This window comes from Bacillus rossius (assembly GCF_032445375.1).
Source record: "Bacillus rossius redtenbacheri isolate Brsri chromosome 4 unlocalized genomic scaffold, Brsri_v3 Brsri_v3_scf4_1, whole genome shotgun sequence".
Taxonomy (NCBI): domain Eukaryota; kingdom Metazoa; phylum Arthropoda; class Insecta; order Phasmatodea; family Bacillidae; genus Bacillus; species Bacillus rossius.
Window position 1 is genome coordinate 27900804 of NW_026962010.1, and position 14860 is coordinate 27915663.

At 39.3% G+C, this 14860-nt stretch overlaps 1 protein-coding gene across 2 annotated transcripts in view; it reads left to right on the plus strand.

Annotated features, from left to right (window-relative positions):
• Positions 1-14860, plus strand: part of LOC134541496 (periostin-like) — a 378277-nt gene that overhangs the window by 342377 nt on the left and 21040 nt on the right. For both annotated transcript variants that reach the window (XM_063384985.1, XM_063384986.1), the window contains exon 12: positions 2150-2318. In XM_063384985.1, coding sequence (XP_063241055.1) covers positions 2150-2318 — 169 coding nt within the window. The remainder of the gene's footprint in view (positions 1-2149; positions 2319-14860) is intronic.

Consider the following 14860-nt stretch of genomic DNA (forward strand, 5'->3'; position numbering starts at 1 on the left):
ATAGGTGTTACATCACGCACTAACGAGAACTGGGATTCAGCGTTACCGACAGTCTCAACTAAATTCTGAATCTCCTCCATCATATTTTCAAGTGAGGCAACTTGTAACTCAGACAGTTTAGGTGTGTGAACCTCAAGCAAACACTTAATGCGTGTACTCAAGTGATTCAAACGATTTCTGACACGAGGGAGTGTTACGGCAAAATTCTCATCATCTAAGTTTGAAACCAACTCCTGTAAAACTAGTATCTTACTCGTGCAGGTTTTATACTCCTCATTAGGGTTCACTGTTATCAAAAGGTCATGATTAACTGGAGTGCTGTTCTGAAGAGCCAAACGCAATGTTTTACGCAAATGTGCCACTGTGGCGTTTTCACATGAAATGCCACGCAATTGACACTCAAGATCAATTCATCCTTTATGAGGAACTCAGGGATGATTGAAGAGGACATAATGAAAATAACAAATAACAAAACTACCACAATAAAAACAACAGTAAATAACTATTGCCACAACCAAGCCATGCACATCTGAGGGTGGACACATGCAAGACAAACATCTACACATGTGAAAACACAACCAACAAAACACTAGAACAACGCTCTGCTACCAAGCTCTGCCGCCCTCTCTACCTCAACCTGGCCAAATACCAAGGAGGCACAGAGGTCAACAGTGAAAGCATGGGGAACGGGCTCAATGGTGCCTTGTTAGGCGTGTAGAAAATCATGAGAACCTTGAGCCGACTGGGGAGGCCATATTACAGGATAAAATAGTTAAATATATACTAGTCAAAATTAATACAAACAGTGGTCTGAGTTAAATGAATACAACAATATCGTTTCTCTGTTCCTTATATTTTCTTTTCTTTAAATTCTTTTACTTTAAATAATAACAATAACAAGTTTAATATCAATTGATGAGTATACAGTCATACTGATAGTAAAGGTAAATTAGATACTTAAGTTAAACACATTGATTTTGATGTTAAGAATTACATAGGTTAAAATTGCATAGGTTAAGTCAAAAAAAATTAATTATTAGTCCAAAACAATGCCGAAAATGCTAGGTTAAAATTTTCTCTTTTGATATGTGGTGGCTCATGGTTGCTCTTCTGCATGCAGAAAGTAACAAAGATCTTTCCTGATTAGACGAGCTGCATCAGGCACTGAGGAGCACCATGACTCAGGTGACGAAGAAGTTGTGTGTCACGAAGTAATCGCGCTCATGGCCACCCACGCCTTCCGCACACACACACTTGCGGTGTACAGTGAATTAATTAAGACATTGATGTCAACAGATTAAGAAACGGCTGAAGCTAGGAACAGTTACATCATTGCCGACATGCTTCAAAAAGAAAGACGTATTATTTTGTGCAACTGAAGAAGACCATAGAGTTGAGACATGTAAGACTGCACATGTAAAACAAGTAGAGTTACATTATAGTGCAGTTTCCCAAATCAACATTCTTTATGGACAAAAGTAAAATTATTTTGTTGTAAAACTAATATAAGAATTTTAACACAGAAACTTGCCATTTTATAAATATAAATTATGCTGAAATTGTTGGTTACAAGATGATTTACAAATTCAAGAATTAAAAAAAATTATGGCCCCAGTTTGCTATACAAAATAAAATAAAAACAATAATTAAAAATAGATAAAGTGAGCATGCGCATTACTAAAAATGTGCAATGGCACATTACATAAATACACTTGAAATATTTATAAACACAATGTATATCACTAATATTCACAATGAATATTTTTTTAATTATATGGACTTGTAATCGATATAAATCACTAAAGTATATCATTTAAAAGACAATATGTAACTTTTTTTGTATGTCACTTTTTTTTTGTAACTTTTTTTCATCTTGTGAAAATTTTGTTGCATGGTGCACGCATATCGAAAAAATTCACTCATATTTTTTTCTTAACGTGCCTAAAGAAGTACATTACTATTGACACTAACAAACTGACATACGGGCCTACGTAAGTAGGCGTAGGCGAGGTGGCTTCTCACAGTTGAAATTGCTTACCTTGTATCCCCCATAAAAACGCTCTGCCTTCACTGGTATGTTGCAACAATGCTGCACACGGCTGCACGCACATATAGTCAGAGCCAGCAGGTGCAGTGGATGTGTGTGCAGCATATTTCTGACGGCGATGGAGAAGGTGATGGAAAAGTCCCCTGAGACGCTGGCCCTGGAGAGTCCGGACACGTCCTACACATTCTTCGTGCCGACCGACCAGGCATTCAACAAGCTGGGTGAAACGCGCCTCCACAAGATCATGGACGACGACTCCTACTTGACGAGGGTCAGTATGTACTCTACCTCCTTGACACACAATGCTTTGTTGCCCCTATAGAGAAATATTACATACTACAAACACTCATTAAATGTTAATTAATTCAGTTACAACCCTCTGCAGCATTGGAGTTGAGACACAGAGCCAGAACAATCTAAGAATTCTGATACTGGTTACTGTTAAAGCGCTTACCAAGTTCAGCGAAATATTTGGATTTGAATGGGAGATTTTAAAATCACTGCCTGAAACTATTACAAAATTAATCAATATTCATACATCTTCTTCCTCAAATACTGAATTGACTTTATAAAATAAATATTTACCATAATCCTTTAATGCTATTTTTCTATTCGATGTACTTTTACCCTCCGCCTCCCTTTCGCAAATCCGAAAAAAAAATAATTTACCTTTCCCACCAAAAAAAATAGGAAAGAATTTAAAAACAAACTGCGGCAAAGTGGTTCTTATGTCTCCCCCCCCCCCCCCACCCCAAAATCAACTTTCCTGAAATTAAATTACATTCTCTATACCTTGACCTCATTTCTATTTTGTTCCATAGTAAAATTTTCTCAATAATTAACTGAGAAATGAATTCAGAAGTATAATTACCGGTCCTGCGCCAGGGTTGTGAAACTGGAGCCGATTTCAGCCATATTGAATTGTGATGTCACAGCGGCCATCTTGGAAGACGACCTTTGATCTCAGCCTTTCACATCGTCCGCCATATTAATTTCCGCCATCTTGTTTTCCAGAAATTTCTGCCATATTGGATTCTAGTTCCTCACTCCCGAACATTGCACTTTTCTTTATCAAAACCTCATCATCGAGTGCCTCACTCCTATGTGTTGTTACTCTTTTCATTACGGTAGAACCTTCCGCCATAGTGAATTTTTATATCACATCCGACATCTTATTTTTGCCTGTTGGAGGCCACCATCTTCGATGATGTCACAGCTGCCATATAGATTTTTGTTATGCTGGAGGTCGCCATCTTGAATGACATAATGTCTGCCATCTTGGTTTCCTCTGATGGTTCCTGGAGTGCGCCAGCATCACTCTGTCTCATTCACATAAAGGTAGATGTCCCATTACCTATCAGTGTTGTTATGACCCTTATTGACAAATTTAATTAAATTTTTTATACAAAATACATTGAAAGCGAAGAGATTCAAACCATGATATCTCGAACTTCTGGCTTGGAAAACATATGCTTTTGATCACATTGTCATTGAGACATTTACCATCTGAGAATTAAATAAGATATATAAAATAATAACACACTAATTTGGACTTTAAAATTTCTTTAATACGAAGGAATAATAGCATCAACAGTTGGAGGCCGAGTGCTAGTGAACACATCGACTGCTAGAGGGCGTTGCCGCCATTTTTTTTCAGTACTCGATACTGGAATTGCTGGTATCACGTAGTACTCACATAGGCCGCTAGAGTGCACTGCCACCATATCATTTTAATTTTTACCCAAGAGAGTGCAGTAGTGATTAGTACCATGTCATCCGCAATATTTTCAGCCATATTGAGCGCCATATTGAAATTATGTATTTATTAACCTAGAAATTCGTAAAAAAAAAATTCCAATAATCATCAAAAACTCAGCATTTTATGTACTGATTGACTCGATCGATTCCTGTCCTTCGTTAGATCCTTGTTCAATGCAAAAAAATATGCATTTAATTAAATTGCTCTTTTATTTACCATAAATGTGATAGGTTCAAAAAATAAAACATATTTTCACAAACAAAATATTTATTATGTAAATTTTACAAATACAAACATGAGCAACAAGGAAATTATTAAGGTCTTAAGTAATTCTCGTTTTTTGTATCTGCTAACCATGAATTAAAGCGAGGTGGGAAGCCCTACAACTTGAGGTAGGATCATCTATTTCTTCGTTTCAACATTTTCTCCTCAAAATACATGTCAATATACATCATAGGCATAGAATCCACCACGAATAAGCTTGTGGTCCAAATCTTCGAGGTAGTAGGTTCTAGGCTCAAATTCCGGAAAGTGGGTCACACGGAAAAGTTCAGGACTCCGATTCACAGTGAAACCTGCCTCGAATTCACTCCTCTGCTAGGATATCTGCACAATGTCACCTATGTTAGCTGTTCGATTTCGTGGATATTTCTTCTTCGTGTTGGAAAACACTTTTTTAAGCAGTCGATTGTCGTTGGGCTTCATTTTCGTGGTAGAATGCAATATGGAATTATATTTGCTTTATTAATTTCAGCAAGATATCCAGCCATTTGTAATTTCCATTAGCCGAGAACTGTCGCTACATCTTGGTGTGCAAGGTAATGTTAAAACTTTTGACAATGGAGGCTAAATGTACAGAATTGTTGGATGCCAACATCTTCATCAAAGCCTTGAACGTCACATAGTAGAATTCTTGGCCGAGATACATTTGCAGGAGCGACAGACATGGCCAAGGGTCAAAATTTGCCATGGCCTTGATTACAACGGTCACATTCTTCGATCTCACAGGTCTGGCCCAAGCGAACTTGCTATTCACATCGATGACCGTCAACGTGTAATTGGAAACTTTTATTCATTTAGGAATATATATATAATCTCAACAAGGTCCGCCTGGAATAAATTATCAAGCCCATGTACTAAGACACTGCAACAAAAGTATTTCCATCTTACAGGAGCATGAAGTTCGCGAGTGATTCCTATTAGACTCATTTTATGTAGCCAGATTCCTCCGTTCTTCGAGTATGAAGACAATTTCATTGATGTATGAATAGTGCCAAGTCAGCAGCAGTCTCAATCGATCGACAAATTCGTTGGATCGTCCCAATACACATAGTCAAATTTCTGTCCACATTATAGCTTATTGTCTTTATCTTTATATAAGTCACTTTCTGGATAGTTATCGTGGAAATGTGCATTAGTTAGATCTAGCAGTTTTTATTTACTCTTGCGAATCTTCATTGGAAAAGCCTTCATGTGAAACAGCAATTTTTACAGACCTGGAGTCCCATGTGTTTTGTAATCCTAAACGCATATAATATTTCCTGGTATAAAATCTATTTCTTTAGTGCCGAGTTACCACTTATTATATTTTCTGTACACTTCATGGGTCGTGTAATTATTCCGAATCGTGAAAGATCTTAGGTATGGCCAAACCATTATCAACATAGTGTCCACATTTCCATATTTTTTTCTAGTGCATTAACTTAGTACTTGTAAAGTCCTCTTCTTCTTTAGCTGGTTCGTGATTCCTCTTCTTTGCAGTTGGAATCTCGTCGCATCTTCTGTCTTCGTGGTGATGGGTGGTTCTTCCTTATTTTTAAGTACTTAAGTCGAGGTGGCTGGTAATTCGTTTAAATATAGCTTCATTTTCCATTTCACGTGAAAGTATGGCTCTTCTAGTAAGTAGATATTTTGCACGAGCAGACTGTTTAGCACGATGAATGTCACTGGCCAAGTCCGACATTGTTCTGGCTGCAAAAAGATTGAAAGACTTATTTTATACTTTTTATTTGTATGCAGAAACTTCTTCGATTTCTTCCATACATGAATCAATCACATTCTTGATGGGTTTAGCAGATCAGTTTTCGTTGCCAAATGATTTAGTGAAACATTCAGACTGCTTTGAAAATGCCCTCAAAAAGTATTGTCTTTGTTCATTCGATATTGTGCTGCAAATTAGGCATTTTTCTCGGCACTTTTAATGTTTTTTTTTTATATTTTTTTACCGATATGATAAGGCTCATATTAATTTATTTATTTAATTCTGTACCCCATGGGGCCCTTCTATTTAAACTTTGACCGCGGCGGTATGCTTTACCGTTGCGTCTCTGTGCTCTACCTACTGGCACTATTTTCAACCTAACGTCGGTGCTACCAATCTTAGTTTCGCACCTTTGCAACCAATTGCCACCGTCCACTTTGGTGGTAACTTTTCTTTCCCTACTCCGCGTAGATGCATCCCCTTTTCTTTTTTTGAGATCCCGAAGCCCCTACTTTAACCAGAAGTGATAATAGCCCCTCCTGTAGCAGTTCGCCCGCAAACTTCCATCTGTCGTCGTGCAGTCGTCAGAGGCACACGCTAAAGTTATCTCAACTACCGCGGCGCGGATTGATCATAGCTGTTTCCAGAGGATGTAGTTCTTAATCTAAGGGATTTAAGTGACTGCAGGATCACCCCACGTAGTGTGTGGTCCCAGTTAGGGACAGTCGTGTCGAGTCCCAGTGCTGAGTACTTGTTTCGGCCCGACACTTCCCGGCTCTCGCCCGAGTCTTAGGAAACCTTTCGCCTTCTGCATCATGCGCACGCGCACAGATAAGTGACGATGAAATGTAGAACAATTGTTTAAATCTTCAAATCTACGACAACAGTTTACGACTCTAAGAAAAATTAATTCAACATTGTGAAGATACTTCTAAATAGACAATTCTAAATCCAACTATTGATTAAAGCGTCCGGTACTCCACCTGTGTGTTTTTTTTTCTTTTACTTAGTACATTTTCTTTTTTCTTTTTTTTCTAATGAATACCTTGAAGGAACTCAGAAGGGGTTACAATACTTCGACCATGACGCGGATTGGAGACTTCTATTCGCTGGTCGGGGACTACTAGCTACTCCAGTAAATAATTTCTCGAACTTTCAACTTTTTGATTCAGTAACGAAATATATTTGGGGATTTCGGCATCGTGAGACCTGAGAGCAGTATGCAGTTCAGTAGTGTTACTGCTACGACCGAAATTTCGAAATGCTACGACTCATGTTTGACGATAAACTAATCGAAATCTTTCTGTACCTGCCCTTATACAGAGGCCAGTTCTTGACTATAACTAGGTATCCGTGCTCGTTTTTCCAACACAAGAAGCACATAGCTTTGATCTCCTGAAACTTAATGTCGGTGTTTAAGTTATAATAATAATAAGAGTGATGTAAATTAAGTTCATCTATGCGAGAGAAAAAAACACGATTTCATTCGTATTGACACGCATAAGATACTTGGGTATTTGACTATGTATTTGATACAGTAAATACAGCCTACTTTTGTGTATCTACCCATGAAAAAGTACTTTTGTATCAGGCCTTGCTTCTCGCCCACGACGTCGTCGAAAACTATTACGGAATTGGTTGTTGCTTGGCTGCCGGAACTTGAACAATCAGTTTTGTTATAAATGGTGTACTTTGGCCAGATTTGTAGAGGGAAGGCATCAAAACCATGTTGATAAGAGATATTAAGATTTGGAGAATAAGTTTGACTTCAGAGGTCTGACTATCTACAACTAGGTACTATATCAGATAAACATTTTTCAGAAGAACAATCCCAAAGTGTCAGTTAATGTGTATACACTAAATGAGAATGACAGGAAGTAGTATGTAAATGACGGAGCTGGCCCAGGCTTCAGGCAGTGGTTGTGGTATCGGTCCACCATCTTGGATTTGTGACGTCACGGCATCCAACTTGGACTCAAAAATTCCTCAAAATTCCTCAAAAATTGCTCAAAATGACTCAAAAATTCCCGTTTTAAGGAAAATTTCCCGTTTTCGAGGGGAAAATTCCCGTTTTCTTCCTCAAAAAATCAAAAATTAGGATTTCGAAAAACCTCAAAAGTCTTTTGCATTAGAAAGAACTCAAAATCCTAATATAGGCTTAAGCATCCATGTCTTCAGCCTCCGATAAGACTCTTTTAGGATAATGACGTCACCGTTGCAATTTTCGTTACGGCCGCCATCTTGAAAATCTTTATTTATTATCCGATTTTAATGAAAAAAATTTAAAATTTATAAAACATTTAGCCTCCGATAAGCCATTTCTAGGAATAAGGATACCATAATCGCCATCTTGGACTAAGACGTCACTGTTGCAATTTCCGTTACGTCCGCCATCTTTAAAATCTGTAATTTTTATGTTAGAAAAACAGGAAAAATTTTAATATTCATTAAAAAAAGCAATCATATTGTTTAATAAAAATTTAATAAAATATTACTTAAAGACCACTGTTGCACTTATTGTTACGGATGCCATCTTGGATTATATAAATGTTGCTTGTTTCGTTATGCCCGCCATCTTGGTTGAGTAATATGGCATCGTTACACTTTATGTTACGACCGTCATTTTGGATCCTATTAATGTTGCATGTTTCGTAACGGCTGCCATCTTGAAAATCTTTATTTATTATCCGATTGTAATGAAAAAAGTTGAAAATTGGTCAAAAAATGTACTTATTGGATTTATGGTTTATTATACCAATTCCCGTCCTTGGTTCGAAACCGGTGAGGGCAAAAAAACAAAAAAAACAGATCCTTCCTCCACAGAAGCCACCTACAGACTGACCCCCGCCACTTGTTTCAAAGCATATATATCATCACCTAGTATGATGTCATGAACGCTATCTCTACTGATTAATTAGATCGATTTATGTCCTTGGTTCGAAACCGTTAAGAACCAAAAAAAATCAGATCCTACCTCCACAGAAGCCACTTACAGACTGACCTACCACCAATACCAAGGTATATATCGTCTGTTGGCAATGAACTTTGTCATTGAACTTTGAACTTGACCTTTGACCTTGACCTTTTATCTTGATTATGAACTTTGGCCTTGACCTTGAACTTTGACCTTGACCTTGAACTTTGACCTTGACCTTGAACTTTGATCTTGACCTTGAAGTTTGACCTTGACCTTGAAATATGACCTTGGCCTTGAAATTTGATCTTGACATTGATATTTGACTTTGGCCTTGACGTCCATCATGTATCCATCATTTTATGTTCAGTATATACTACCAGGAGCTACCACCTGCTAGTGGTCGTTGCAACCATCTTGTTTTCATCTGCTGGAGGACACCATCTTGTGAGTACACGTCTTACCATCATACTAATTTTATTCTAACCTGCTACAGTGCAGTAATCATTTACTATTACTGAGGTGCCTGCCATCTTGAAATTTGGGCGCCATCTTGAAATCCTGTAATTATTTAGCTAGATATGCGGGGAAAATTCCAAAAGTCTCCGAAAAAATCAATTATTAATTTACAATTTGATTATATCAATTCCTGTTCTTGGTTCGATTCTTGACCAGTGACAGGTGTAACTAAATATTAAATAAATTTTAGATTCTGTTTTCCATTACCTTTCGCGGAGTTTATTAATCATTCTCTCTACGAAAAACAACTCAAGACAATATACCTGACAACGAATTAAATACAGTGGCGTTTAGCCTAACATGAAAGTCTAATTTTTCAATAATCTGAATAACCTATAAGCCGTTCATGTACAAAGCCGCACATACAGACCAATTGTCTTCAGACCATGAGACCGAGTCATGACAATATCATACGTATAGGCTAGTCATTTCAGGACCGCATGACCTTCTTCGTCGTTAGCTAATTATATTCAATTAGTCCATCGTGACATTTTTATACATACTAAATGACCAAGTGACCTTAAAAAATATTTTAGTAACACCAAGAGGTTTTGAACTAGTAAATATTCAGTCACTACATTTTGTACTACGCGCAATCAACAAAAATTAAGCACCGCCAACGAAAAGGCAGCACATTTGGAACCACCGACAACGAAAAGGCAGCACCATCAACGAAAATGCTGCACATTTGTCATTGGCTCCAATATTCATTGGCTCCAATATTCATGGGCTCCAATATTTATTGGCTCCACTTGCTCAAAATGCTCAAAATGCTCCAACAGGCTCCAAAAGGCTCCATCAGTCTTTTGGCTCCATTAGTCCTTTGGCCCCAATAGTCATTGGCACCAATAGTCATTGGCTACAATATTCGTTGGCTCCAATATTCATTTGCTCTAATATGCTTTGGCTCCAATATTCATTGGCTCGAATATTCATTGGCTCCATCAGTCTATTGTTTCCATCAGTCTAGTAACACCATCAGTCATTGGCTCCTACAGTCATTGGCTCCAACTGTCCTTTGTCTCATCAGCTCCAAATATATTTGCCTAGAATTCTACGAGTCTAAGAGACTATGAGGCCACAAGGCTACGAGTCTAAAAGAATCTAGCTGATTACGAGTTATACATGGCTACGAGACAGCATGGCTAAAAGACCGCGTGGCTACGAAACTACATGTCTTTGAAGCTACAAGAATACAAAGCGAGTCGGCTCCAACTACTCCAGCATTATGTTATTAGATTACATGACTACTTGTTTACGTATCTACAAGTCTACGGGGCTACTTGGCTACGAGGTTTCTAGAACACGAGTTTACGTGACTGCGAGGATAGAGAAATAAAAGTCTCCATGAGTACTTGACTACGAAGCTACTCGACTACAAGGCTCCAATTGCCGCATCTGTCTTCGTCGGAATTTTCTCTTTTGCTCCAACTGCACCATCAGCATTATGTTATAAGATTACAAGGCTACTTGCTTACGTAGCTTCAAGTCTACGAGGCTCCAATGCATCATGACTAGGTGACTACGAGCCATGAGGTTACGAGACTATGCGATTGCGAGTCTTCAAGGGTACGTGACCGCGAGGCTATAGGACTACGTAGCTTCCAGAACGCATTGTTACGAGACTGCATGACTAATTGACCGCGCGGCTACGAAACTTCATGACTCTAACTGACTACAATAGCACCATTCAGTGGTGAGAGTTAATTTATCTCATGCAAAGGTACTTGTTGCAAGTAGTTCCGCTTTTCATCAACAGATGACGCCACGTGTTGCTTGCAGGTAAATAATATTTATTTCTTTGCTGCATGACTAATTGGCCGCGTGGCTACGAAACTTTATGTCTCTAACTGACTACAATAGCACCGTTCAGTGGACTGCGTGACTACGAATCTTCAAGTTTACGAGACTGCGAGGCTACAGAGCTACGAAGCCTCTAGAACACGAGTTTATGTGACTGCGAGGATACAGGACTACAAGTCTGCATGAGTATTTGACTACGAAGCTACTCGTCTACAAGGTTCCAATTGCCGCATCTGTCTTCGACGGAATTTCCCTTTTGCTCCAACTACTCCAGCAACATTATGTTATAAGATTACATGACTACTTGTTTACGTAGCTACAAGTCTACGAGGCTCCAATGCATCATGACTACGAGACTACGAGCCATGAGGTTACGAGACTATGCGATTGCAAATCTTCAAGGTTACGTGATCGCGAGGCTATAGGACTACGAAGCTTCCAGAACGCATGGTAACGAGACTGCATTACTAATTGGCCGCGTGGCTACGAAACTTCTTGTCTCTAACTGACTACAATAGCACTATTCAGTGGTGAGAGTTAATTTATCTCATGCAAAGGTACTTGTTGCAAGTAGTTTCTCTTTTCAACATCAGATGACGCCACGTGTTGCTTGCAGGTAAATAATATTTATTTATTTTATGCGGGATGCGGGATGCTCACTATCGATCGCATAAGAAGGATGGCTTCGATAGTCTCCAAGGAGAAGGAAATTCGTCCTTCCTGTTAGTGCTTCTCAGATTTCTCACGGTCCGCCATCTTGGATTGTGACTCCACGGCGGCCATCTTGGATGTGTGTGACCTTGACCTTTGACCGAAACCACAGGAACGATCGCAAACACACGGAAAAACCATCAAAATATTGATAAGAATAATCAGGAGCACAAGGATAAAACCATCATAATATTGGCAAAAATAATCAGAAGCACTCGGAGAAAACCATCATAATATTGACATGGATAGTCGGAATCACACGGAGAAAACCGCCACACATTTTCTTTGATAACATTTAATTTAAAAAATTTTAAAAATTAAAAAAAAATTAACAAATACAAAAAATTCTGGCTTGTACTGGAAGTCTATATTTGCTCATCAATGAGAAGTTCTCAAACCAGAATTTTATGTATTTTTTGTAATTTTTTTTAATTTTTAATTTTTTTTTTTTTTAATTTTATGTTATCAAAGAAAATGTGTGGCGGTGTCTCCGTGTGCTCCCAATTATCCATGTCAATATTATGATGGTTTTCTCCGTGTGCTCCTGATTATTCTTGACAATATTATGATGGTTGTGCTCCTGATTATTCTTATCAATATTTTGATGGGTTTTCCCGTGTGTTTGCGATTATTCCTGTGGTTTCGGTCAAAGGTCAAGGTCACACCCATCCAAATTGGCCGCCGTGGCATCACAATCCAGGATAGAGGACCGTGAGAAATCTGAGAAGCACTAACAGGAAGGACGAATTTCCTTTTCCTTGGAGACTATCGAAGCCATCCTTCTTATGCGATCGATAGTGAACATCCCGCATCCCGCATAAAATAAATAAATATTATTTACCTGCAAGCAACACGTGGCGTCATCTGATGTTGAAAAGCGGAACTACTTGCAAATAGTACTTTTGCATGAGATAAATTAACTCTCACCACTGAATAGTGCTATTGTAGTCAGTTAGAGACATGAAGTTTCGTAGACACAGGGCCAATTAGTAATGCAGTCTCGTAACCATGCGTTCTGGAAGCTTCGTAGTCCTATAGCCTCGCGATCACGTAACCTTAAAGACTTGCAATCGCATAGTCTCGTAACCTCATGGCTCGTAGTCTCGTAGTCATGATGCATTAGAGCCTCGTAGACTTGAAGCTACGTAAGCAAGTAGCCTTGTAATCTTATAACATAATGCTGATGGTGCAGTTAGAGCAAAAGAGAAAATTCCGTCGAAACAGATGCGGCAATTGGAGCCTTGTAGACGAGTAGCTTCGTAGTCAAGAACTCATGCAGATTTGTAGTCCTGTATCTACACAGTCACATAAACTTGTGTTCTAGAAGGTTCGTAGCTCTGTAGCCTCGCAGTCTCGTAAACTTTAAGATTCGTAGTCACTTAGTCTCGTAACCTCATGGCTCGTAGTCGCGTAGTCATGATGTCTTGGGACCTTGTAGAATTGTAGCTGCGTATCCAAGTAGCCTCGTAGACTTGTAGCTACGTAAACAAGTAGTTATGTAATCTTAGAACATAATGCTTCTGGAGTAGTTGGAGAAAAGAGAAAATTCCGACGAAGACAGAAGCGGCAATTGGAGCCTTGTAGACTAGTAGCTTCGTAGTCAAATACTCATGCAGACTTGTAGTCCAGTCAATGAAAAGTTGTAGAGGGAAATGGAAGGAACATAATTTTTGACTTTGGGACTTTGTTTGGAGTAGTAAGGAGGTAAACACACTAAAAGTCCCCACTTCGTGTGAAGGTCCCTTTTTTCGGATTTTCTCTTATATCTCATACGCTCTAGTGAAAAGACCAATCTATACTAAAAAAAAGGCTGAGAAAATTTTCCGCAAATTTATTCGTTTCAATTTTTCTCTATCTCACATAGTTTATGAGATATTTGCGTTCAAATTCGCTAATTTTTAGGGGGGAAATGTTTTTCCTTACGTTTTTTGCCCTATTTGACTAGATAACATTTTATCCGTTTGTCGTACGTAAAGGTTATACTGAAAGAAAGTTGTAGAGAATTAAATTTTCTTTAAGAAAAACCAAACATTTTTATTTTATCTTCAATCATAGTAAAGTTAGAGCAATTTTACCTTTTTGTGTAAATCGCGATATTTTTCAGCATAGTTTAAATTCCATCATTTTTGTTATTCCACTGATCTAACTCTAAATGTAAGCCAATACATACGTATTGACGTCCTTCGGCTTTATGTCCCTGATTCCCCGTTTACATAATTGTCCTGTTGTGCCCGTACTGCTCTCGCCGGTGAGGTGTGGGTCCAGGCCAACGTGGCCGGGACCGGGAAATACGGGACCTGGAGGAAGAGTGAGGTGAGAAGGAAGAATGGTGGGCAGTTCCAAGGATAACTCGGTGTTAACAGTTCCACGAGCCCCTTTTATTATCGTTTTGAGAACCTGCCGCAGCCTGGCTAACCCGTCGCGAAACGAGCGCCCTTCCCACGACGACCTGGACTCCCGGAAGACCGTCCCGTCCGTTAACACGTCCCTACACAAACTGGAAATTTTCCCACGTAACAATGTCCCCGATTAAGGTTGCTCTGCAAAGATGCGCAACACGTGCGCGGTCCGTTATGTAAAATTCTCGCACTGACGGCGATGGTTCGGCGGTTCGTAACTGCGCTTACGCGTTCTAGGACGTTCGACTAGTGACGTAACTCGTAAAACTCGTAAAACTCGACAGGGCGAGCGACTCGACAGATGCAGCACAGCTGCCGCGACAACCCGTGAAGTGACCCAATCGTCGGACCACGAGCTCAGCAGACGCGCCTCGCGAGCAGCGCGGAGCGGCGTGCACGTCTGTCTCTGATCGCGCCCTGAACACCACTGCCCTTCCCCGCCCGCCAGCGGGCCGAGGCCCGCGGGCCGCGGAGGAGGGGAGGAGAAATCGGCCGGCGTGGGAGAGGCCCCACCCCGCGATGTGCCAGGCTGCGAATACATTACTAGCACTGCGAAACATTTGAGAAAAGTTACAAAATTATTTACACAACTTAGCGAGACATTAATCAAACAGCGAATTTACACATCAGTTAATTAGTTATGATTACAAAATATCCACAGTTATCGAGGCTTGTGACCATTTGGAAAATATATAAAACACAGAATTATTTACACACACAAAGAAGC